The 22,779-nt window shown below is 38.8% G+C and overlaps 1 protein-coding gene across 2 annotated transcripts in view; it reads right to left on the bottom strand.

Annotated features, from left to right (window-relative positions):
- Positions 1-912: 912 nt before the first annotated feature.
- Positions 913-22,779, bottom strand: part of lrrc8c (leucine rich repeat containing 8 VRAC subunit C) — a 182,906-nt gene continuing 161,039 nt past the window's right edge. Inside the window, exons 2-4 of one of the 2 annotated variants that reach the window (XM_083569027.1) lie at positions 10,066-10,150; positions 5,324-5,465; positions 913-3,792 (exon numbers count right to left, since the gene is read on the bottom strand). In XM_083569027.1, coding sequence (XP_083425153.1) covers positions 1,522-3,792; positions 5,324-5,461 — 2,409 coding nt within the window. In that variant the 5' untranslated portion in view covers positions 5,462-5,465; positions 10,066-10,150 and the 3' untranslated portion in view covers positions 913-1,521. Of the gene's footprint in view, positions 3,793-5,323; positions 5,466-9,164; positions 10,033-10,065; positions 10,151-22,779 lie in introns of those variants that run through there. The other variant, XM_083569026.1, reaches the window with a different exon arrangement.

Genomic DNA, 22,779 nt, shown 5'->3' with positions numbered 1-22,779 from the left:
TTAAAAAAAAAAAAAAAAAAGCTTAGTGAGTAGTGACAGTAAACATAAATCTCTGTAGAAAAAGATTGTACAACAAATGCTTCTATCAATCCAGATATTAAACGCTCATTAGCAAAACTATACAAAAGTCGTTAAGTAATAGCTTGTTTATTAGCATTGGTAGTAGCACTCAGCATATTTCAGAGGTATATTTTGACAGGAATCCCTTCAGCTTGCTAAGAACATTAGTAAAACTCGACAACAGTGATGCGAAATGAAAAGGACGAGACAAATTACCTGAGAACACAACTTACTGTGGTGCCACAACCCCCTCTAACCTTCAGCGCCTAAACCTTCAAACGCTTCACTGACCCAAAAAGTAAATTATGTAATTCATTAAAGCACTACTATAATGTACATTGTAATTAAATGTTTTGCACATACACTTTACAAACATGCTAAATTCTGGTGGACAAGATTATAGGATGTTTTGGTGCAAAATAAAGTAGCAGAAATGGCAACATTTACTAACAAACAAATCCTAGCAGACCTAAAGAAAAATAATTTACCACAAATAATCTAACATCTGCCAATGAGGCAGTTGCCACCCTCTTGGTTACTATTAGGCTACAAGCCTGAGGCTTGTAAATTTACAGGTAGTTGCTCTCATTAATAAAGTTAATATCAAAAGAATTACAAAGGTGAAATTCCTCCCTACAATGACATCTTTTCCCCTTCAGTGAGCTAATACTTCGCAAAGTGAAATTTGTTTAGTCTGACGTTTATTTGGAAAAATTAATCGAAAATCAGTTTCATTGTAACAAAATGTGAAATATAATACACAAATGCCACAAACAATGCATGGTGGAACCCATGTAGTAGCCTGCTACTCCAGACGGTTTTATTACTAGAGCCACTCATTAACTGAAATTATTTATGTGTAAAATACGAGGAAAACAATTCATTGAACATAATAGGCTCCAAATAAGAGTTTTGAAATATCTGGATGTGACCTACAACCACTACACAAGATAAGCCCTTCACCAGATTCCATCCCTGCAACATTAAAGAGGCTGCAAAGGTCATTTGGTCTTTACAAAGGCAAAATACTGCAGTTTGTCTGGCGAGCATGGTTCAGTACTTGTTTGAAAAACCTTTACATGGATAATGACATCCTCACCACTATTAATGTAATACATGCAATGACTTGTCTTTTGAATACACAATAACACTGAGGCTAATCTCTAATCGTTCATATGATACAGAATTCTACATGATAAGGTGCTAATATAAATGATCTAATGTAACATTTCCTTCAAACATTGATCAGCTACATCAACACTAAATATTTCTTCAAAAAGATTTCCTTTTTTTTTCTTAGTAAGATAATATTCGCTTCCAAATATCTTAGCATTTAAAAGCAGGTACTCACCAGTAAAACGTCAAAATATTGAGTGAGAGTGGGATACAAGTTCAGTTAAAAAGAATTAGTAATGCTGCCTTTTTGTAACATTTGAAGAATTTTACAAAAGCTAAGAAACATCACTCGGCTCTCATATTATCCCTGATTTCTGAAGGCAGAGTGTCAAACAGGGTGTCTTCTACCAAAAAGCCACTGCGTTTCAAGGCCTGACAGCAGCCAAGTTCAGCAGGCAAAACTTCAAAATGATTGCCCTTTAACTCCAAATAAGTCAGTGAAGCTAGGTAGGAAATCTTTGGTGAGAGCACAGAAAGCATGTTTCTCCCGAGCTTGAGGGTCTTCAGCTTCTTGCAAAAGAAGAGTTCATCTGGGAGATTCTCAATTTTGTTGGAACTGACAGAGAAGTACTGAAGACTTTGGAGAACCCCCACTTCTGGAGGAATAAAGCTGATGTCATTATGGGACAGGTCAAGATGGCGCAGCTTGTTGCACAGAAACAGGTGTGATGGCAATACCTCAATTTTATTGTGGCTGAAATACAGACGCTCTAGACTGCCCAGCTTTTTGATATGCTCAGGGATATGCGTGATTGCATTGTGCCACAGCTTTAGGCATGTGAGTTTTCGGAGGTGCTGGAAGCTGATGATCTCCTCAACAGAGCGCAAGTTGTTTTCTTTGAGGTCCAGCTCCTGCAGGTGGGTCAGACTGAAGACGGCATGCGGAATGCGTTCAAGGTCACAGTGGACCAGCTCAAGCTCTATAAGATGCACCATTTTTTTCAGGTTGTTTAGCATGACCAGCTTGGTGCCATCGCTGTGCACATACAGATGCTGCAGATGGCTGGACACATCCACCACTGACTGGGGGATCTTTGTTAGGTTGCTTTTGAGTGTCAATGTTTTGAGGGATTTGAGATCACGCAAAGAGTCCAGGGTTATGTTCTTTGATGCATCTGGACTCAGAGATCCAACTAGATGGAGTTCCTCCAAATTCCGAAGACTGTAGAGCCACAGAGGAAGCTCACGGTTATCATCAAACTTGACACGCAGAACCTTAAGGTTTTCCTTAAGGTATGATAGGGCCCCTGTGTGGATTTTAAGGTTGCACTGATGCAGAGAAAGCTCCTGAAGATCTTCCAATTGAGCAATGGCTGCAGGAATTGTGACATTATTAATGATTTCCAATTTCAGAGACTGCAGCTCGGTGACCTCAAAGACTGTATCTGGAAGCCCTGCAAGCATAAAGAGTTGAAGCTCCAGTCTGTCACTGGCATTGGTCTGTAACTTTTGCCGAAGTTTTTCTACGGTCCACTCGTGGTTCAGATTGAGTTGTTTCAGCTTGTTTTCACTCACCTCAGATAAAAACACTGCAAACCTTTTGGAATACAGAGGATCGTATTGGTCAATCATGTGCAACATAAAGGCAAAATCATTTTTCACATCTGGGATGTCGTCAATTCCAGTCTCCTGGCGCACATATTCAAAAGAGTACTCTTTCAGTGAACGGTAGAAAAGCCAATACGATGTATAGAGGCACGTTAATCCATAGACGATTACAAAACACAAATAGCAGTAGCAGAGCTTGGAGAAGAGATGAGCCATAGTGTGATTGCACAGAAATTTCCTGTAGCCAGTCATATTCTCCACATCTGCATCGCATTGAACTGTAATTCTAACCTTTGACACTAGAAGACTGTTGTAGGCAACAATTAGAACAAACTTGATGACTTTGATAACAGTCTGTCGAACATACATGAGATACAACAAATCCCCTTCCTCTACGTGAAGTCTGAACTTTTTTACCTTCTCAAACAATGCTTTGGCTTGCTCTCCTTCCTTCTTGTCAAGTGCACTCGCTGTCGGTTTGTCCACTACAATTCTTTCAGGAATAGACCTCAGCGACTGGGTTTTCTCCAGATTACCCTCCACAGTGGAGGTATTAAGGTTTGATCTACTTGCACTGTTCTTTTTGTGGTCTTTGTCCTCCGGGCTCTCTCCTGACACCTCAGACAGAGCCCTCGTAGTCCACGGAGAATCAAAACATTTGCCCAATATGGAGATGAAGTGCTCAATTTTTGAGCTTGAGCCAGGGAACTTGAACCAGAAATTACTGCACACCATGAATACAATAGTATGTATGAGCACCAGGTAAGGAAAATACTTGGCATACCAGTGCAAAGCCTTTTCATAGCACAGTTGGTTAACAAAGCTGTATTGTTGGAGATCCAGGTTGGTTTTGAGTCCCCTCATCTCGTTTGATATAGGCACTGAGGAGACAGGTGGAAGAGTGGAATTAGTCGGATCCCTCGTGAGCTCTGTGTGGTTCATTGAAGGCACCGTTTGGTTTGGAGCATACACCCTTTGCGGAAGACATATGATTTTGTCTTGCATTACCTGAAATGGAAAAATGTCAATATTAAAACATTAGAAGACAGTGTAATTGAGTTTCACTAAGATGTATGGATTTTATAATGTCTTCCAACCACTTAAGTTCTATTGTGTTTCTTCTGCATAGAAAATACGAAAAATATTCAACATTCAATAGTAAAGCATAAAAGGTCGTTTTCATCGAAAAACTGAAAGAAAGAAAAAAAAAAAAGGCAAAAGATAGCTCATATGTAATAAAACAATTTTGGAACGGATACAACATGGGACAGTCAAGTTCTATTTTTAGTGTACTGACATCAGTGTGATTCAAACAGGAAATGACTGGTTATGCTCATGACTCCTGGAGACTCCAGAGGGAGACAGGCTCACTTAAATGGCACAAACATGCCCAAATACTTTCAGCACAAACCTCCCCAAAGAAAATAGCTTATATACGACTACAGGTTTGCTTCTGAATAAAAAAAAATTATGGAATTTTGACAGTGTAATCACTTTTCTTCTATTTAATACATTAAGAAAATAAAACTGTTTTTTTGTGCTCTGGGTAAGAAGTCCTTATGTCTGGTAGGTACATTTGTAGCTTTATGTAGGAGGCCCTGTCTGAAACATGTTCCAAAAATAAAGGTATTGGAATTAAGCAAAAGCCACCCTGAACAGACAGAGTGCTCAATAAACCCTTGGGGCAAAGATCAAAAGCACTGCATTCATGGCTTGTTTCTGTTCACCAAGCATCAGAGTGCCCATCCTAAAAAAAAAAAAAATCATAAAACCTGCATGATTGCACCCCTGGCCCACTCAATCATCCTTTAACGGCAAAGCCTTCTAGCAAAAAGGGTGTGCGCTTATTTCTAATGTTCATAACAGGGAAACCATCCTATAAAAGTAGGGAAAATATGAATTATGGCAATGCGGCCTGACATCACTATCCAAGCATTTTGAGGCAAACTTGTACAACTCATTAGGCACTGCTTATGAGCTATAATACAAGCATTACTAAGTGCTTTCACTGTGAACTCCACAAGATAAGCATAGGATGGATATTCCCACCCAGATTCAGGAGCAGAGAGGACTCGTGACAGGCGGGAGGAGGAGAAAACAGGGAGACTGCAAGAGAAAAAGCAATTTAACAAGCAGGGCAGGGCCTAGGAGAGGGCAGGGAAAGGAGGAGCTGATCTGTGTGTGCCTACTGGAATTGCATCTCCTTCCTGTAAGCAAACCAACACTCCCCTATTAAGCACACGTCAAGCAACAGTGGCCCGTCTGTGCACAGATGGAGCTAAAGGGATCAGACTGTGTTGAGGAGGCGTTTACTTTCCACTCCTTGCACAAGAGGAGGGCTGTATTGCTCTGTCTGCATCCACGTCACCTGTTTATACTCAATCTGCAAAGAATGTCTTAATTGCCGTTCATTCAAGCCAGTCAGGCAGTGAATCCCAAACAGAGCAAGTATTCTGGACTGAAAGGAGTGGGAGTCACATTCAAATGACATCCAAATGCTAAAAAGAAGAATGCACGAAAAAAAATTACTGGCACTAACCTGCAGTGTGCACCCAAACACACCGATCATTAGCATGACCACAGACAAATATTCGGCAAACACATCCCACCATGGCTTAAGGACTCGAAATGCCGGCTGCTGTTCCGTGAACTGTCGGAATTCTGTGACCGGAATCATTTTCCTGTAGGGACACAGTGAGGAAACATGAGCTCAAATTAACGGACATGAACCTTATCAGGCCTTGTAGTTCATTTCTTCAAGCTGCTCTCTTGACGAGAGCAAATGTTGTGCAAGGAGTCTAAGGCGTATCATGTTTCTGCATGAATACAACAGGAAGGAAGATTAAAATACCCCCCTCACGAATAACCTTCCCGGTCATGTGCATTTCACCTTCTTGTCCAGCAATGTTCTATGACAAACACCTGACCCACAACAGCATGTTCTGTACCAATAATCAGGGTTAACTGGATATTTAGTGTTTAGTTGATGAACAAATGTTCCAGTTTGAAATAGCTTAGCCTGAAATAGTAGCAAAGATTGCCAACATTACCGGAATGAAAATCCTAGCATGCCGATGAGGAAAAAACCTGTGTGTGTAAAACAATTTTTTTCCACAAGAACCCTAGTGTATGTTGAGGGATGTAATTAGATGTGCATCATGCAAGAATAAGAAAACAGGAAAGGTGTGTAAACTAGTTATTGATAATCAGTGCCACCATTTTAACTGACAAAAAAAGTCCATAGTTCCACCCACGCATTTTCAATCGTTTCACAAGACAGACAGACAGATAGACAGACACACAACTTTATTGTCATTGCATAGTACAGGTACACCGCAACAAAATGCAGTTTAGCATCCACCAGAAGTGGAAACAGTAGCAATTGTGCATATAAAATATGTAAGTATATGTACAGCATGCATACATATGTAAACATATGTACAGTGAATAAATATAAATATATATAGTCTATAGCAGAACTAGAAGTAAGATTATGTCAAATAAACACAAATGCACCAAGGTTCGATAGAATTGTGTGTGTCTAGGGGCACCAGCAACAATCACACACTGATTTTGACCGCAGCAAAAGTGCCCAGTGTAAAAACTGACTGTCCAGTTTATACTGCACTATAGAAATCTGCACTGTATAGCAGTCTGTATCCTCAGGCACATTATGTGCTTATTATTAGAAAACCTTTTTTTTTTTGGTATATGTTTCAACTTGTATGCAAAGGTCAGTGCATCTAAATGGCATGCTCACATACAGCTAGCAAATAGCCTGTATAAAAAAGTAAAATAGAAAACTTCTTTTAGCCATATAGTTTTTGTTTGCAGTTCAGAGCCCCTGGCAAGATTTATTTGAGGATTTAATTTGGCTAAGCAGCATGCCACCAAAAAATAAATAAATAATCACAAGAAGCTGACATGTACTTGACATAAATTCCACATCTGGCTGCAATCTAGTCATGTCTGACTGAACCTAATGCAAGTGCTCTTTAGTCTTTAGTTCAGCTATATTTCCTACATCCGATCATAACACGTATCCTCTTTGATTTAATAAATAATTGACGCTGGAGCTATTTTGCTCTTACACTTACCCTTGATACTTGTAAAAACATTCTGTGGTGGAGTCTTACAAGCAGCCAGGAAGGAAGATAACAACAGGAACCAAAAACTTCGCTGAAAAGTAAGACATTTCAGCAAACAAAAACCCTCATTGGCTTTTCTATCATCTTTAGAGAGAGCTAATGTGTCCCTAGATACGACTGTGTGTCTACGCTGTAGATTAATGATCCAATGTTCCTGGGAAATTTTCATAAATCATATCTTAGTCAATCTTTATAAAAAGCAAGCATCCTCCTCAAAGATAAACTTGTCATGGTAATAGTCCAGAACATCAAAATCATGAGCGGCTGGAAAAAAAAAAGATTGAAAGACCAGACAGTTGGTGTGCTTCAAAGCAACATCTTTTAAGAGTCTATTTTTATGAAAATGTTGTATGTCAGAAAAAGCTGTCAGTTAATACATGCAAATGTAATATGCAAATTTACTATTGGCACCATAATGTCTGTGAAAATCTTAGAGGTTCTGTAAATCATGCCTCAAAAGGTTCAGAATTTTTAAAGTATGATTATAAATGAAAATAAATTTTAGATATACAAAGATACTGTGTATGTATATATATATATATATATATATATATATATATATATATATATATATATATATATATATATATATATATATATATACATACACACTATATATAAATCAATCAAAGGAGTAGCACAGTTACACTTTATTACATTACAGGAATGGAGCAGGGATGGATGATTACTGAACTGTATCGCAATCTGTATCATGATTCTCAGTATGTCAATATATTAGCTTACATTTTCACATCTTTCCTACAACACAGCAGCAACAATACAGATACTAGAAAGCAGGTCTTATTTAAAACTGTACACATTTTTGGAGTAATAATGTGAATGTGACATGCTCACCACCAACCCATTAATGCAACTGCAACCAAAGACAGAAATATTACCTCTGCTAAAACACTCATCTTAAAGCCTTAATAATTATACAAATACAGAGCAAATACAAGAATGAATGTGATTATGACTTCAAGTCTACTTGAAGTAAGAAAGTCTACTTTAAAGAATGATGTTTCTGTGATCCTGTTTTCAGCACAAATCCAGACTGATGACAGGCAAAAAGTAACACATCTTCCATCAAAAGTTCATTATTAAAAGCTACTCAAGCTACGATCTGATATGATAACACACAAAGTATCGCAAAGTCTGTTGTACAGTTTGGGAAAAATCCCATACACTGCGATATGCAATGGACAGAAATCATCCATTAAAATTTCAGTAGTTTTATCATCTAATGTACAATTTAAATGTAGTATCAAGTTTTATCATCTACATGGTTTCTCAGATTTTACGATCTCTTGTAGAATGTATGAAACAAAATGCCACGCCCAGATATACTGTTGGCATTCTATGTACCAAAAAAACATGAATACACTAAAATACTCTTTTAAGCTGTTTCATAACAATAACCTGTCTACATGAGGACATCTACACTAAATATACCGGTTTAAAACCTAAACCCATGAACGTAAGTTTATTGCTACTCCAAGCTTGAATTTCCTCTAAAATCTGTTTACTGCATTTCGGAATAAACATGTCTGTCGTAATAAACACAAAACAGGCTCGTTAAAATGCTGCACAATTACACAGCAAGGCTCCCTTTCTTTCCCTGTCTCACTTCTCCCTTATTTAGCTTAGAGAGCCAACGCATAATAACAATAGTATGTTATACTGCGAAAGGCTAGCAGTGTTTGCAATGGCCTAAACCCATTAATTATTCCCGCCTGATAACCAAGAGAGCAGTGTATCTTGGTTAAAAACAGTAACAAATTTTAGACACTGTGTATTCCTCTTTTAGACATGTTTCAAGTGTGTTCACATAGAAACCATGTGGATGTTTTAGCACACCAGCTGCATTACATCGAGTATATTTGTACTCTTTAAAATATGCATGGCACTAAGTTGGAGTTGGAGAAAAACAAGAGCTGGTGTTTCGGTGTAGCCGACAGCATTAACAACAATGATTCACATGTGGGATTTAAACTCGGACTGTGGTAATGTTAACAGGCTACAATTATGACAAAGGGTAGTAATGCAGTTCCACCCTTGCCTGAAAATCACACAGCTGAGGAGTGGCTGGCTTCATCAACAAAAATATATAACTGGACACTGAAACAGGAAGCAGAGCAAAATAAAGGGTGTGTGTGCTGTTTACACTTGTTTTAATAACCCCAAACCAATCACAAGCATTTAAATTAAGTTGGGTTTCCTAAGAGGACTTACATTATAGTCAGATCACCTTAGGAAACACAAATCTTCCAGATTACTTCGATTTCTTCTTCTCTGTGAAATTACACCAAGGTCGAACATCAGGAACCTGAAAAGCTTTACACTTCTTTATTCCTGTCGGTCCTTTTCCTGGCAGGAAATAGGACTGTTCTCACACATGGGTGGTGGAAAGGGGGGGAAAAAATAACAAAAAAACAACAACGAAAAAGAAAGAAAGAAGACAATGTGTCTCTGAATCACCTCCAGGATATAGTGCTGTGTTGTGGATGGATCATTTAAAACAATAGGTAAAAACGAAGAAGTAAAGCGTCCTTGACATTCTCTTTCGGGCATCTATTGTGTGCAGGCACAATGTGCACGTTTATGAGTTGAGAAGCCTACACGTGATTGCACACACACTCTCTGGACAAATGTTAAGAGATTGCAAACGTTTACATTACAGAGGATCCACGTTATTCAGTAGCAGTTCCTGCCTCTAGTGGCACATCGACTAAAACGTGGCTACTATTTTGTGTTTTCAAAATAATAAACGCACACTTCTACGTGTTTCCCAGCATTACAACGTTTAAACCAGTATCAAACCAGTATCAGCCCAGTATGCAGGCAGTAAATGCCCGGTCACACACATACTATTACATACCAAAAACATATACAAAAGCGTCGCGTGCCAACAGACTGGATGATGCATGCTTTCTGTGATGAATGGGGAGGCTCGTAGCGCGCGAGCTCAACGCAACAAAGTTCAAACGTTTACACCAAATATATTTATTTATTTATTTACACAAAAACGCATTATATGTAAATCTGTACCATGGCTTCGGTTTAGTCGAGCTTTTAAATATAGTGGGGGGGGGGGGTGGAAAGTGAGAAATACAAGACAGAGATGAGCACTTACCCTGAAAATGGACGCGCACGAGCCGGTTTTTAAGGGATAAATGAAGGAGGGAGGCAACATGTCCTTGGGACTGCGGTGTAGACCTTCTCTCTCTCTCTCTCGCCCCCTTTTCCTGCCCAAACCAATAACCAGTTGCAGTACCCACCGCCGCCACCAGAGGCTGTCGTGCTCAAACTCAAAACATCCGTTTCACTATCAACTTTACTGTTTATTTAATTATTTTCTCTTTTATTTTGTTTCGTGTTCAATTATTTTATTTGTTTTAAAGACTTTGCCATTTTATTATCGATTTTATTCTATTTATTTTTTTCCTTTCGCACCGATTTGCGTCCTGTCTAGATTTTATGACGTCATTAAGTTAATCGTCATAAACTGTTACCTAAATAGAACTATTTTTAGAATAGTAGAACACATTTATAATATATATTTGCTTGTACAAGTTCATCAGTGAACACGACAATCTCAACATTGATGGTAATCTAATGAACAGACATTTAGTGTCATCATGATGTGGATGGGCTACTCTCAAAGTGTGTTTCTCATATCGTCTCAGAGACTTTTTCCTTGCTACCATCATTGGCTTTCTTATTAGGGATAAAGTTAGAGACTAATTTATGAAATTATGTATTAAATACATTCATATACATGATTTTTTCTTCCTTTAAAGCTGTGTTGGGACAATGCCCATCTTTTAAGGTGCTATACAAATAAAACTATTGAATATGCTAATGAGAACACATAGTGCACTGTTTAGCATTAGTATGGCTACATTCATCAATCCTTGCAGTCATTCATCAACATGAATGGGACGCAGATTAATGCACCTATTCACATCTATTGCCAGTTCAGTAAAGCCGGTCCACCTATGTGCATTTGTCTGCAGACACAGGGAGAACATGTGATACTCTGCACAAACAATAGCCCAAGCTCAGGATTAAACCAGGAACCCTGGAGCAATAAACTGCCAATACTGCTTTGCTTTAAAATCATTACATCACACATAGATACAGAATACTAATATTGCATTTTTTTTATTTATTATGGTCAAGAAGGGTGAAGGCGCCTTTGAAAAATATTAAATAAATAATATTAATATTAATAAATAAAATATATTTTTATATAATTATTGTAATAATTATATATTTAATTTTCATATGAAATGAAAAGACTTTTGTGGTGTGGCCAGATGTTACCATAGATGCTATAAAGTACCAGAATGAACACAATACTAAATTAAATTTTATTTAGCCATTTGACAGACACTCTTATCCAGAAAAACTAAATAAATGTAGTTTATATTAATAATAAATAAATTCTAATTCTCTGTCGTGAGAGCATATATTCAGAAGGCAATTTTTTTTTTTTTTAAACGTCAACTTTTTAACTTTACCTGCAATGACAAATCCATCTCAAGTTGGCTGCTTAACACCAGTAAGCACTGGATAGAAGTTCAGCACCCATATGTTACATGCATTGGAAATGGTTTGATCCTTTTAAAATTGTTAGCATTTGAATGTATTTATCCTTGTGTATAGACCATCAGATTTGTAAATAATACAAGTTTATTTTGTATAATACAACAATAATGGATTTTTAAATAAGTGTGTAAATAATTTTGGGTGCAGTATAACATTTAGGTACAAGTGTGTCAGATACAAAAGAAGATTGCTTTGGGAAAATCTAAAAACTAAACAAATTATGAACATTTTAATGTGATATTAAAATCTGTACTATCCATATATCAAATTAGTAAATCCAATATAAACAATATAATTAGTTTCTTTTCAGCTAGAATAAAAGTGCAAACAAAAGTGAAAAAGAAAAGAAAATCTAATTTACTGTGCAATTAGTCTGTCTATTGACTGCGGATTCATTGTCAGAATATGTGAATTACCTGCTCTATCAGTTGTATGCCCACACAGCCCCTCTCTATCTTCTAAAAGCCCTCTTTCATGTCCCTCTGGTCTTTTTTAGATCCTCTCATCCCCTAAAAGTCCATTTGGTTTGAGGTTCTGCTATTCCTCTATTTCAGCAGTCTCCAGCTTCTTCTCTCTCCGGTCCAGCAGCATAGGGCCTGTGACTGGCACTCAATTGTACACAAGCTGCTATGGCCCAGGATCAGATTACTGCAGTGTTGTGCATTTGAAGAGTCATTTTGGGATGAGCCTCAATCTATAACGAAAAAAAAAAATACATTCCTCAATGCTACAATCATTACACATACTACTTAATAACTTTAATAAATGTAAGTAACTGCAGTTGCTGCAGTGTAGCTCCATTATACATGCTGAGGTTGGAAAGACTGTAAAAAAAATTATTAGTGTGGGTAATTATGAAAACAAAAAGGGTTTTTTGACCAAGAGATTATTGACCAACAGCCAAAAGCAGGCAATTATTACTATATTACTCATGGCAACATTATAATCCAAATATTAGAGATATTAGATAAATGTATGCACCATGAATTTTACAAGTGCATAGAAAACAAAATCCATAGCCCATGTTCCATGCATGATAAAGACAAAAATCCTAATTCTGCAGGTCACTTTGTTCAAAACAAACAAAAAAAAGCCTCAAGACCAATTAAGCTCTATTCATTTGAAATTAGATTTTTTTTGCTATGCTAGAAATTAAGTCAAATATATTTTTAAGGTTTATTTTGTCAGGTTTTTGGAGGTTTAATGATTATGCTATAACATGTTTATTGTGAAAAAGGAAAACAAACTATATTAGGAAAAACATCTAATTGCAAACCCATAAAAGGTCTTTGACTATGAGTTAGCTTAGAATTAATTACACATTTCTCAATAAGGCATGCTGTAATATTTAAGCAAAAACATTTCCGGGAAAATTATATTCAATAAATATATATAACTATATACTATATTCTATAACTGCTACTTGACATGAAGCCGTCATTGCTGAGCATTTTAAAACCGTAAACTTTTTTTTCTTTATTGTTGTCTATCCCACTTGCACTGCATGTCACCTTGAATTTCCTGTGTGGAGGGTTAATAAGGTACATTGCACCTTATCTTAAAAATAGTGCTTGAATCTCCAAAATCGCTACTTGTCATGTATAATGTACCAGTGTACAGTATATCATTAAACAAATTAAAAAAAAAAATCATTTTCAATGAATTAGTGCTGTTGTTGGAACCCTGCCAAGGCCAGTAATGTTAATTGTCTACATTAGTACAGATTTTGTTAGTTTGTGTTCTTAAAATCATACATTGATCTCACATTGGCAGACTAGTCATGTGTCTTAAACCCATCTCTGTAGTCACCTTTTATTGACACAGACACTCTCATCCACAGAACAGAGGTCACATTGCCATTGTCTTAATCTCAAACAGTCATGGTAGGTGGGCTCTGGAATTGCCAGTCTGCTGTAAGGAAAGCTGACTTTATCACAGCTTTAACTTCCCCTTTCTGGCACTCACTGAGACCTGGATATCCACACAGAACAATGCCACACCAGCTGCTCTATCTTCTGCCTATGCTTTCTCTCACTCACCAAGAGGAACAGGTATGGGTTTACTGTTGTCCTGGATAGGTGTTTCACACTTCTCCATTTGTCTCATCTAATCATGTCTTCTTTTGAATTCTATGCAGTCTCAGTTATTGTACCTCTCCAATCAACCTCTTCATTATTATCATCTAATGCCCTCCTGGTCCCCTTGGAGACCTCCTAGAAGAGATGCACTCCTCAGTACTTTCCCTTCTACCAAACACCCCTCTGACAGTTCTTTGTGACTTCAACCTCCCATCTTAAAAAACTTTAGTCATCTTGCCTTCTAACTCTTCTGAATTCCTTCTCCTTGACATTTAACAGTTGCCCTCCCAGACAGAAGGGAGTAAATGTCCTGGACCTGGTGTTTTACTCGCCCCTACCACAGCTACAGACATGACTGCTACCCCACTTCAAATTTCTGATCAACACCTGGTTTCCTTTACAATCAGTCTTCCTATCTCACCTAAAACAATTTCCAACATCTCTCTCTCATCCATTGTAACCTCCACCCCATCTCTTCCCTCCTGTGTAGCTTCCTGTACTCTTTCATCTCTTCCTGACCCTGTCTCCTTTTCCCCTCTACCCTTGAACTCTGCCACTGACGCTTTCCTTCCCTCTCTTTCCTCTGCCCCCTGACGACTAAACCTAAGAAGACTTCTTGTCCCGCCCCCTGGCTTTCAGAATTTTGCGCAGTAATCGGCAAGAACTTAGGTCAGCGGAGTGGAAATGGTCAAAATCACAACTCAATGCAAACCTCGCATCTTACCATGCTCTCCTGACCAAATTTTCTTCAGCTGTGACTTCTGCTAAGACTGCCTCTACAAGGAAAACTTGGCTCACATCTTCTTTTCACTAATCTACCTACAGTACTCTACTCTACTTCACTAGCCCCTACTCCACCTGCTTCATCCTCCCTGACTGCTGAAGACTTTGCCTTCCTCTACGATAAGAAAATTGAGGAACTCTGCCAGACCTTCACTCCCTCCCCGACTATGCCTACATTATACATCCAGGAATCCCTTACTTTTTCGTGGTCAAATTTCCCACCCATAGCAGCAAAAGAGATATACTGCAAGTCATCCAATCTTGCAATCCCACCACCTGCCCGCTGGATCCAATCCCTTCACCTATGCTTCAGAACATCTCACACGACCCCATGCTCAACTATGGGTTCTTAGAATCTGGCCATGTGCCAGCTACCTTCAAGTGAGCAAGGGTTTTTCCCATTTTGAAGAAACCTGCTCTGGATCCATTCAACATATACAAATAAAGACCAGTATCACTTTTCTCCTTTCTTTCTTAAACTCTGGAATGCACTGTTTTAAACCAACTGTCTGTCTATCACTCATAGAACAAGCTTCAAGATACAAAACAGTCTGGCTTCAAAGCGGCACATTCCACAGAGATGGCACTTTTGGCTGTCTCTGAGAAACTACATGCTGCTCGATCAGCCAAGCTGTCATCTGTCCTCCTAGACATTTCAGCAGCATGGGAATGGTTTGCTTCGTACCTGGAAGGTCGCTCATACCAGGTAACATAGAGCCAATCTGCCCCACATCTGGACCAGGCAGACTCTCCACTGGTGTCCCACAAGGCTCAATACTTGGTCATTTCCTTTCCTCCCTCTATACTAACTCTCTTGGTGAAGTTATATCCTCACATGTTTTTTTTTCCTATTGCTATGCTGATGACACACAACTCATCTTCTTTCCTTTCTCAGACACCACATCTGCTTGGATCTAGGCATGCCTGGCAGACATATCTTTGTGGATGAGTGCTCATAAACTAAAACTCAACCCCAGCAAAACCAAACTGCTGGTCATCCCAGGTGATTCATCTCTAGGTCGGGATCTTAGAATAACTCTTCATAACTCTCTGCTCTCCCCCTCAGTCACCTTTTACAACCTTGGGGTAACAACTGTCCTTCTCCCCACATGTTGCTTATGTGACTCAACTTCTTCTTTTCAGTTCAATCTCGAAAACATCAGAAGGGTTCGACCAGTTCTGTCCACACAGGTTACTCAGGTGCTTGCATAGTCTCTTGTTATTTCAAGATTGGACTACTGCAACTCTCTGCAGGCAAGTCCACCTCTGAATGCTATTTGTCCACTGCGAATGATCCAAAACGCAGCTGTGTGACTTGTTTTCAACCTGCACACGTTCTCCAACACCACACCACTGCTGCTCTCTCTCAAATAGCTTCTGGTAGCTGCACACATCAGATTAAAAACACTGATGCTTCCCTACGAAGCCAAAAATGGACCAGCACCCTCTTACCTCATAGACCTCATTACTGGCTATCTTCAAGCGACGGGTGAAGACCTACCTCTTCACCTTTTCCTGAAACACTTAAACTTTTCTAGGTGTGCTTTGTCTTTTATATATATATATATATATATATATATATACACACTGGCGATCAAAATTAGAGAACAATTTATAAACAATTGAACAATTCTGAAATAATGTCATCTTCACTGCTCAACAGCTGAAGGAGTTTTTGTCCTGTTTATACCATGCTTCCAGAACACCTTTTCCACAAAATAACTAAGGCATTTCCAAAAAAAACATTATTTTGCAGAAAACACACTGATCAAAATTAGAGAACACTTTCAGATATCTCCCAGTTATTGGTGTTAATCTGGTACCTGGTGCTAATTTCCTTGATTATCTGTCAACCCCTATTTAACTGGCAGCCTAACTTCCAGTTTCACTAAGTCTGCAAGATGGTGGGCCGTTCTAAAGTGACTGAAAGCCTCCGGCAGCAGGTTGTCCAGATGAAAGCCAAAGGGATGACCCTTTCAGCCATAGCAAGACAAGTTGGTCATTTCAAATCTGTGATTTCAAGAATATTGAATCTTTACAACATCACAAACTTTTTCAAGTCCGGCTGGTCGTCCACGGAAGACAAATACAAGAGAGGACAGGATACTGCGGAGGATCTCAATGGGCAATCGTTTTCACACTGCAGCTGGAATTGCTCACTAGTTCAGCGCTGAACAGGGTAATGATCTGTTTCGTCATACAGTGTCTCGTTTAAGAGCATTTGGACTGAAAGCCCACTCTGCAGTGACCAAACCTCTCATTAGCAGAAAGAATCAAAAGGCTAGACTAAGCTGTGCTGAGGAGCATGTTGTGTAGACAGAGGAGAACTGGTCCAAAGTTCACTTTAGTTATGAAAGGAAGTTTAATTTATTTGGACAACGCTGCATGTCACACAGCAAAATGGGTAAAGCAGTTCCTTGAAACTGAAATAATGACATGACCTGCCCAGAGTCCTGATCTCAACCCAATAGAGAACCTCTGGAAAATCCTTGGTGACAAAGTTATGGCCAAGAAACCCACTACAGTCACAGAACTGTGGAGGAGACTGGAAGAAGAGTGGACCAAAATCACACCAGAGCAGTGTGAGAGACTAGTGCTGTCCTGTGGCCGCAAATTTGCTGAAGTCATTCAGAGCAGAGGCCTGTACACTTCCTACTAATTGCTGACTGTTGTAACCTGTGTGTTTTCTGCAAAATAATGTTTTTTTTAAATGCCTTAGTTCAAAGGTGTTCTGGCAGCATGGTATAGACAGGACAAAAACTCCTTCAACTGTTGAGCATTAGAGGACATTATTTCAGAATTGTTTAATTGTTTATAAATTGTTCTCTAATTTTGATCGCCAGTGTTTCTGGATTCCTAAAACCCCTGTGTGAATGGGAATGTTCATTATGTGGTTGGATTTAAGTAAGTGATGATTAGTTCAGTTGTTTTAAGTTCCCTTTGAGGCCAGTTTTCTGCAGGTTTGTCATAGTAAAGATTAATCTGAGAAAACATGGTAGGTTGCAACTGTAAGCAAGTCAGAGGGGTCAGGGGTCAGACTGGTTTACACTCAAGTTAAATCTTTATTGTTTAAAAGTATCTGAAGGCACTGTAGTAAATCATGATGGACACTTTAAAAAAACATCAGCAATTCCTGCTTGGGTCTGGACATGTAATTGATAAAACTGTGATTCCTCAAGCTGAAGAGCCACAGTGGGGCACCGCAGCAATGTGTGAATCTTAATCTCAAGATCCATACATTTTTTACAAAGAAATTTGGAGCTATATTATCTACAGTTCCAATCAATGCTCTTAGAGCTGGATGCTGGATTCTTTTTCTTGGTATCTGGGCACCATTAAAAGCATTAAAATATCTAAAAAAATTAAAAAAAAAAAGCATCCGGATTAGATACTAATTAGAGTACTTGACTTGAAAAGCCTATGAAGTAAATTTAATTAAAGCTCCATCTGCTACTGAGCATTCCTCGCCACTTTCCACATGTTTTCCAGAGGAAAATTTACATTTTGCTTCACATGCCACAAATATATTTCAATAGTTTGGTTGAAGAACACTTCAAAACACTTTAAGAACAATGGAAAAATGTGGAACAGTATACATTGCTGAGTGAGTTGTTGATTGTCTTCAATCACCACATACATAAACCTCATTCTTGTCCTTCCTCTTTTCCTCCTGCCTGGTGGCTCCATCCTCAGTATTCTTATTCCTATATACCCTATGTCCCTCCTCTGCACATGTCCAAACCATCTCAATTGTGCCTCCCTTACCTTATATCTTATCACCCAATAAACACATTTCTATTCCTGTCCATCGTCGCCACTCCCAATTAAATTTCAGCATCTTCAGCATTTTAGTCAATGCCACTGTTTCTAAACCATACAACATAGCAGGTCTCACCACAGTCCTCTAAACGTTCCCTTTCACTTTAGCAGATACCCTTCTCTCACAAATCACTCCTGCCACTCTTCTCCACTCACTCCACCCTGCCTACACTCTTTTCTACTTTTCTTCTCTTAGATGTCTTGCCAAGTACCTTCCTAGCAGTCTCCCTTATAATTTTTGCAGTAATTGCCCAATCATCCAGCACCTCTTCACCACCACCGAGCCCCTGTCTGACCTCTGCCCTGAATCTTACCACAGGCTTCTTTCAGATTCCACCATCTTATTCTTTTTTCAGTCCCCACTTCTCAAAACCATCCTACAGACCACCATCTGATGCTGTACCTTACATATTTCTCTTCTTAAGGCCATAGCTACCCATCACCTCTTCATCACCTCTGTTCCCTTCACCAACATGTCCATTGAAGTTTGCCCCAATCACCAATCGTTCATTCCTAGGTTCACTCTCCACCACTTCATCTCACTCCAGACTTTTTCCTTCTCCTCCATTTCACAACCCATTTGTGGAGCATAGGTACTGATGACATTTATCTTCACCCCTTCAACTTCTAGCTTCACATTTATCATCCTATCAGAAACTTCACATCCACTACCTCCACTACAAATTTACTGTACTCTTCCTTCAGTTTCACTTCTACACCATTTATCTTTCCACCAACACCATGATAGAATAGTTTAAACACACCTCCAATGTTCCTTAACTTACTCCCTTTCCACTTGGTCTCCTGAAAACACAACATACCTAACTTTTTTTGCTTCATCAGAACAGCTATCTCTCTCCCGTTACCAGTCATAGTACCAACATTTAAAGTACCCAAACCTCCACTCTCCTACATGTTTCCTTTCCCTGCTGTTTCTGTAGACATCTTCTTTCTCACCTTCTCCTCTTTTGGCCAACAGTAGCCCAATTTCCATTGGTACACTGTTGGCTAACAATACCTGTGGCGGTCGTTGGTAACCCGGGCCTCGATGGATCCGGTATGACATTTAAATTTGTGATCAGCATATTTGATTTGGCACGTTTTACACTGGATGCCCTTCCTAACGCAGCCCTCCCTATTTATCTGGGCTTGGGATCAGCAGTAAGAGTGCACTTGCTTTTGCAACCTTATTGGGTTTGTTGAATAGTAATAATAAAAAAAGCAAAATGAAAGGAATATAAAAATAAATAATATTTTATCTACAGATCTGTCTCAACCAAGTAGAATAACTCAGAAGTGATGATTAAGGACAAAACATTATATATGGAAAAATGCATGAAAACCCACATTGCATTTCATACTGACTAACCTCCAATTGGACATGTTAATGCATGTAAGAAAAAAAAAACATGACTGATAGAAAAGAATCATGTAAATGTAATAAATGATATTAATTTCTTTCAAAATATGTCATTAGATTTTTTTTACTTTCTTAAATATAACTTGCTCTCTGTTTTCCTCAGAAAAAATACTAAAAATGAATACAGATTTTATTTTGAGATTTATTTAAAAACAGATGCCTTCACATAATTGGAATTGGAATTTAGGACTTTTTTAGGGTGGGGTGCAAGCCTAAAGGGCTCTGTTAGACCAGTTACCAGTTTGTGATTGAATATTAAAACAGAAGGTGCTTCTAATCATGAAATCTAATATCTTCAGCACATACATAAAGGAATTACATAAATCTCTGTAACTAATGTCCAATGCATAAAGTACAGCCTCAACATAGACATATTTCCGAAGGTGGAGCTTGTATTGGTGTTGCTAAATATGCTGAATGGGTGAATTTACCTTTTACCATTTACCTGTCCCCTTCACAAGGTCCTTATTCCTCTTCACTCACCGTCTGATCTACCAGTTACGACCATAGACCACCCGGACTACCTCTCTTGTTCCCCATGCTTCCATGCCTCCATGCTCCTGGCTACGCTTCTAAGGAAGCACCCAGTTAAATTTACCATTTGCCCCAGTCACCTCTCTCGTGTATTTATGTTGAGACAATAAAACACGTTCTAATTTACCCCCGGGTTTCTCCAAGGTGTTTGCCTGGCCCCTGGATTTTGCTGACGACGTGGTCCAGACCTCCACTGAAGGGCTTCGCTCCGCCTCATACCTCCACTGAGGGCTTCGCTCTGCCTCAGACCTCCACAGAGGTCGTCGCTCCACCTCTGTGGAGCGACGACCACAAAGACCACCACAAAGGGCGTCGCTCCGCCTCAGAATTCTGCAGAGGTCATCGCTCCGCCCCATCATATCAGCCAGAAAGTGCTTGGGGCAGCCAACTGGAGGCACGCTTCATGCTTCTCCTGGCCTTTCTTGACCTCCAAGGTGTTCTACCCAGTTGCAGTTCGGCTCATGCCCCGCTGTGTCCGCCACTTGCACCCGACCTTCCTCATGCCCCAGGTGTTGCATGTCTGTCCAAGATCCCCTCCACCCACCCTGGATGGGTTGCGAGGCCTTCCTCAGAGTGCACTGGCCCACCTGGCAAAGGTAGGATTGGGGCGTCAGCAGCCGCCCCTGGAGGAGGGGGTAATGTCAGGGAACCACCAGTCATGCCCCCCTCCAATGCTCACACTCTCGTTCAGCCTCTCCCTCCTACTAATCACCTACACCTGTCTAATCACCCACACCTGTCCTCCATTTACCTGTCCCCTTCATAAGGTCTCTATTCCCCTTCACTCACCGTCTGATCTACCAGTTATGACCATAGACCACCTGGACTTTCTACCTCTCTTGTTCCCCATTCTTCTGGCTACGCTTCTAAGGAAGCACAAGTTTACCATTTGCTCCAGTCACCTTTCTTGTGTGTGTATGTTCAGACAATAAAAGACGTTCTATTTTACTCCTGGTTTCTGATGCCTGGTCTATCCGTAACAAGGACATCGCATTCTGATTAGAAGAAACTATAAGCCATCTGCAATTTTGTTTCTGAAAACAATAAGATCACAATATTAATTTAATTGAAAACAGCAGTAAACTTGCAGTAAACCTGCAATCTAAATCTTTTACTATTTCTTTTATTATAAGCTGCCAAATGAATTCAGAAAATCCTCATCCACACAGAGAGTAATTATCACAATTCAGGGCTGGCTGGAAGTCAATAAAAAATTAAGTACCACAGAGAAAATGAAAATCGGAGGCATTTGGAATTCCTTTTAATTTTGATAAATGGGCAACAGAGCTGGGATAATCCATTAGATCTCCCCCTTTAGGATTTATATGTATTTAATCCATAAATAAATCAGAGTTGTAATGAATCCTGCATTAAATAAAAGTAGAGAGTTTAACTATGTGGGCACAAAATTAAGAAAGTGGGGATACTCGTAAATGGCATCACACAAAAGTGCAAAGGTTTGAATACTAAAAGTTTTTTAATGATATGCTACAATGTTAGCTTCTAAGAACAAAATCCTTAATTAGTTTGTTCACTTATATAATGGGAAATTCATCATGCAAGATTTGCAAACAGCAAATGCTGGATGGAAAATTACAGGATCTGATGTAGTTATATGAGGCAATTACATGTCAGAGACTCAACTCAGCTAGTTAGCGATCAAGATGAAAAGACTAACTGTATAAATGGTGATATTAGCATTAAAGCCAAGTACTGTGAGGTCTAAAAAGTCTTATAGCACTAGTGGAAATTCATTGACTTCATTTCTAGTTTAAAATAGCAGTTTCAATTCCGCATTTTGTAAAGCAGTCTGTATAGATGGAAACAGATGGACAGACTCAAGAACTAAAACCATGCTGCACTGTTTTCTTTAACTAAAGGTGAAATGAGAACCCCAGTGGCACCATTATTTATGTGTACACAAATTGCATTGTGGGTAATAGAGGAAACTGTTAACTACGGTGGCCGAGAAGTGCAAAACACATTAACGAATCCAAAAACAAATTAACAAATCCGAAAACACATTACCAAATCCAAAAACACATTAACGAATCCAAAAACAAATTAACAAATCCGAAAACACATAACCAAATCCAAAAACACATTAACAAATCCAAAAACAAATTAACAAATCCGAAAACACATTAACAAATCCGAAAACAAATTAACAAATCCGAAAACAAATTAACAAATCCGAAAACACATTAACAAATCCGAAAACACATTAACAAATCCGAAAACAAATTAACAAATCCGAAAACAAGTTAACAAATTCGAAAACAAATTAACAAATCCGAAAACAAATGAACAAATCCGAAAACAAATTAACAAATTCGAAAACAAATTAACAAATCCGAAAACACATTAACAAATCCAAAAACACATTATCAAATCCAAAAACACAACGACAAGTCAGACAAACCGGAAAAGGTAGGTATCGTTTGTGTTTGGAAACTTACAGATCATTGGACAAGACACCTGTCATTCAAAATATACAGGTGAATGACAGGTGTCTCGTCCAATGATTGATAAGTTTCCGTTCACAAACTATACCTACCTTTTCCGGTTTGACTGACTTGTCGTTGTGTTTTTTGGATTTGTT

Source organism: Silurus aristotelis, assembly GCF_946808225.1.
Source record: "Silurus aristotelis genome assembly, chromosome: 2".
In the NCBI taxonomy this organism is placed as follows: Eukaryota; Metazoa; Chordata; class Actinopteri; order Siluriformes; family Siluridae; genus Silurus; species Silurus aristotelis.
The sequence above is the reverse complement of the archived record's forward strand: the minus strand, read 5'-3'. Positions and strand labels throughout refer to the sequence as shown.